At 35.3% G+C, this 4,785-nt stretch overlaps 1 protein-coding gene across 1 annotated transcript; it reads right to left on the bottom strand.

Moving 5' to 3' along the window:
* Positions 1-228: 228 nt before the first annotated feature.
* LOC113278428 (thioredoxin-like protein CDSP32, chloroplastic) lies at positions 229-1,325 on the bottom strand. Its single transcript, XM_026527263.1, has one exon. It carries the CDS (start codon positions 1,255-1,257, stop codon positions 370-372), a length of 888 nt encoding a protein of 295 aa, XP_026383048.1. The 5' UTR covers positions 1,258-1,325; the 3' UTR covers positions 229-369.
* Between the last annotated feature and the right edge of the window lie 3,460 nt (positions 1,326-4,785).

The raw sequence follows: 4,785 nt of genomic DNA, 5'->3' as shown, positions 1-4,785 counted from the left end.
TGTAAAAATAGACAGGATGTAACCAGTTTCATTGTGCCCATTTTTAAATATTTTTTCTTATTTTTAATTTACACACGATGTATCCAGTTTCATCCTTACTAATTTTTTTTGGCCATTTCACCCAAATTATTTTTTACTCGTCCATTTGAACCGTGATTTAAAAATATTTGAATAAATCACCCATTTTCCGTTCATAATTCATGTGATCTTTTCAGAAAGATTGCGCATTTATTTTCTTTATTTGAAGCATTACATATTTATTAATACAATCTTTTTGAAAGATTACATATTTATTTTCGTAATCTTGTAGTTTAAACTTAAAATGAAAACAATGGCAAAATAGATTAACGGGCTCATAATAGGTTGATATCAACTCTTTTGGTATCTGACTATCTCGTCCATCAGTTTTACTTTGTCTGATCCAACGTACCTTCCACATATATCACCATCTCTGATAAACAAAAATGTTGGAACTTCAACAACTTTCATATCCTTTGAGAATTGCATGCAACTTTCATTTTCAGCTCCGTCCATTCTCGCAAAAACTACGGTATCCACCATTTGTCGCGATAACACTAAGACGGTCGGATATACCTTGATACATGGTTCACAATGTTTTGATCCTATGTTGAGAACAATCAGCTTGTTATCAATTTTATGCTCCTCAACAAGATTTTCAAAATCTTTTCTTGAATGCAGTCGAACTACGGCTGAATGATTGTCACCGTAGTATGATATGTCTCGCATGAGTTCATCCGGACCAATTATTCCTTCTTCTTCATGGATTTTCTCCCTACTTTTGTAAAAACTGAAGTGTGGAACTCTTTCAATCTTCTGTCTTTCACAAATCGCTTTTGTTTTGTCAGATTCATCAACCATTACTAAGACAAAAACGACGTTGTTACATGTTCTACTTAAATCTACCATCAAACGGTATATTTCACGACTATAATTACTATGAGTAGCCGTGAAGAGTACTACCACAAGCTTGTTTTTCGCTGTTTGAAGTGCAACGTCGAATTCTTCGGTACTGTGAACTTGTTGAACTCTCTCATCACTAATTGTTTCCTTCTTGGCTGTAGCACTTGCCTTTGTAATGAGCTTCTTGTGACTTGTCTGGAGTGTCGCTGCTGTTGTTGATGATGGTTTGGAAAGTGTAGGGATAACAAAGAGACTGTTAGAGGAAAATGAGTCTGCTTTTAACATGGAAGAATGTTGTTTGAATAAGAAGCTTTTGGTTGTTGTAGTGGCAGCCATGATATTTGGAGTTAGAGAAATTATGATGAAGAGAGTGTGCTTAGCTTCAAATAATCAGAGAGGGATAGAAATATATAGCCACAAAAGAGATGAAAATCTGTAGTGTGATTTCTTTCAATAATCTAAGAGCATATGGTGGTATATAATGACAATCCACATGTCATGCCACATTTAGTAGTCTCTGACTCGCTCTTACTTTTGACCTACTACTAGTGGAAAAAATCATTCCACACCTGTGCATTTAAAATTATGCATCCCCCTAAGGCTGAGGTTCTTATCCCCACGTTTTTGGTGTTAAAAGATTCATTAATCCTTTAATTTAGAATTGGGAAAAAGCTAATATTTCATTGATTAAGAAAAATGAGGCCTAGTTCTTGTTGCACCTAATGGAGAACAGGCTTCAAAAACAAGTAAAGAAGAACATCTCGATATACATTAGGGCTTTTTATAAAAATTGGCCTGTTTTTTTGTTTTTTTCAATATTAGGCCTGTTTTTTATTTATTGCAAAACTAGGCAAGTTTTGACCAAAAATGATAGATGGAAAGTTAGCACCGTTAGCTGTAACTAAAAAAAAAAAAAACCTAAAAGTCCTTTAAATCGGTTATTGTGACCCAACCAGATGTGTGTTGACTCTGTATACGTCACCCATAGTGCGTACGTGGCACCGCTTACGTGGCACTCTTATCTTTTTCTCCATAAATGAACATCTCCACAACTACATAATTCTGCTTCTCTTCATTTTCAGATCTGAAAAAATGGGTGGTGGTATGAATGATAAAGCAAGTACTTCAAGTAGTATGATAGTGTGTTTAATGTGTGAAATGGAAGAAGATCATGAAACAAAGGCATGTCCATGGGTTTATTCAAGGTGCAAACATGTACCTTGTAATGGAGTAAGAGCTTTGTTGAGGTCTAAAACAGATGTAAGTAATGGAAAGTTGTTCTTGAAATGCTTGAATCCTACTTGCAACTACTTTGAGTGGTTTTCTCAAGCTTCTTCCCATTCTTCAGCACTTCCAATCAAGCTTCCATCAACTCATGGTTATATTTCCTGTGGAGAAGACAATCACATTGTTACAAGCTGTCCACTGAAGCTTCAAAATTGCTTTAAAGACATTGCAACTCTCAATTAGAAATGAAGATATGCAAAAATCAACATAATTTCAACATAGCATACCTTGTGTGCAAGAAGAAATCCTGTGATGCATTCAGATGGGCTTCAATTGCTCTTTTCATTGAAAGCAAAGAAACAATGAAGGGTAAAGTGTATGAAATATGCAAGGAATTTAAGAAAAATATGAAAATGTAGCCTGCAACAATTTTATAATAAATTTATTTTAATTTCAGAACTTGCATTGTCTTACAAAAGCATCCATTCATCCATTCACAAAAGACCATAACCAAATTGAAACACAAAATCAATCATATAGTGTTTCAAAACAAAAACAAATTAAAAGTGACCAACACAAACATAGAATCAGATTTTCATGTACTTCTCTGGTTTCTTCTTTCCCTTTGAATCTGCAACTGTGAAGGTGACTTTGTTGTTGACAGATTCAACATGTTTGTTAGTCTGATTGAAAGCAGGTTGGTAAGAAGCCTTTCTCTTACTCCCTTGGCCTGATTTTACAGCACCTTGTTTAGAAGATTCAGCAACACATGTTTTGGAACTGCTGTTGTTCTTCATTCCATCCTTAGCAGTAGTAGATGCACCCGCAAAAGCACTAGCAACTGGTTTCTTTCTGTTGTACTTTCTTTTTGATGGTCCAGGGACATAAGTTGTTGATGTTGAGCCATCAACACATGTTCTAGGCTTGTTTCCCTTTGGATTCTTTCCAACCTCTCCACCACCACAAGTTACTGCATAGTGACTACAAATTCCACACTTCTTACACTTTCTCATTTTCTTCACACTTCCAGCTTCATCATAAGAAGGAATCCTCTTCTTCCTTGGCCTTCCAGTTTTCGTTATGATAACAGGAGGATTAATGAACTCTACCAGTATATTCTACACAAAGAACGAAAGAAAAAGAAGATATTGGTAAAGATATGAAACCCTTAAAGGTTGTGTACTATATAAAGCATGTATGAAACCCTAAAATAATCTTTGTTATTATTAAATATTTATTGCACAATAATCAATATATGTATCTTTAATGAAACTAATGATCTTACCCAGTCAATTTCAGCTGACAGTGGTTCAAACTATAGAGCATATGTCTTTTTGTAGTATTCCACACTATACACAGGGTCACAGTAACTACAACATGAAATCAGACAAGCAGATCCACAAATTATAAGTTTACAATCAAGCTTGAGCAAGGAAAAATAAAGGGAATATAACAAATCAAAACATGGGATTGAAACTCTGGAATGAAAAGAGAGTGTGACTTACTCAGCCCAGTTTGGTCTCAAAGGTGTTAAAGCACATACAACATGTTGAAATGGAAATCCCCTCAGCTGCCACCGCAAACAACTACATGTCTTTTTGGGAAGATCCACAATAAACAAAACATCGTGAACACTCCTGACCTCATACACCTTTCCCCTTACAGCTCCAATCAACTCAAACATATGATTTAAGTCCTGCATCTTTGTAATCGGCTTCATTGCCTTTGGAACTATTTGACCATCCTGCCACTTTTCACTTTCATTCCTCCTCTTGAAGAAAAGACCCATCACTAGTTTATTATACATTTGTGCAAGTGTAATTATAGGCTTATCCCTGAAGGGCTTGGCCATGTTGTTGAAATATTCTGAGAAATTATTGTTAATGTGCTCACACTTGCTATCATTTGAGAAATGAGACCTAGACCAACATTTAGCTTTTTGATCTAGGAGATACAGTGCAGCTTTTTCATCCTCAGCAAACAATTTATCCATGTGTTGCTAAAAACAAACATAAATAGTATCAAACTCATGTTTTTAATACTTGCAATTACATTATATTGTTTTGAGGAATGACCAAACCTGGTAGTGTCTCTTCTTGTAACATTTGGCGCATTCCAGAAATGAGTGTGTAAGCTGTATGACTACTCCTTGAAATTCTTCATCAAATGTCTGCCAAGTAGCCAAGTAATAGTTAGTCATTGAACTGATATTATTAGGAAATATATTAACAATAATATAACATTACCTGAAACATAAATAGTATAACATTACCTAAAACATAATCTGTGCTCATCCAAGCAGAAGTATTTGTCACAAGCTTCACTAATCCCCTTTTGCTTGTCTGATATAATGGTGAAATGCAAGTCTTCACCCAGTATAGCTTTCAAGTATTTGAGAAATATCTTTCAGTTCTCAATGGTTTCATTCCTACACACCATTATACCAAGAGGAACTAAACCATTCTGACCATCTAGACCTGTTGCAACCAGTAACACACCACCATACTTCCCATACAAATGGCAAGCATCCAATCCAATGATTTTCCTACATCCAACCAATAATCCTTCTATAGCAGGCTTGAAGCAGAGTGTCATTGACAAGAATGTGTTGTCTGTGCTTCCATATGAGAAACTAGC

This window comes from Papaver somniferum, chromosome 5, assembly GCF_003573695.1.
Source record: "Papaver somniferum cultivar HN1 chromosome 5, ASM357369v1, whole genome shotgun sequence".
In the NCBI taxonomy this organism is placed as follows: domain Eukaryota; kingdom Viridiplantae; phylum Streptophyta; class Magnoliopsida; order Ranunculales; family Papaveraceae; genus Papaver; species Papaver somniferum.
This window is presented reverse-complemented; position numbering and strand designations above follow the sequence as displayed.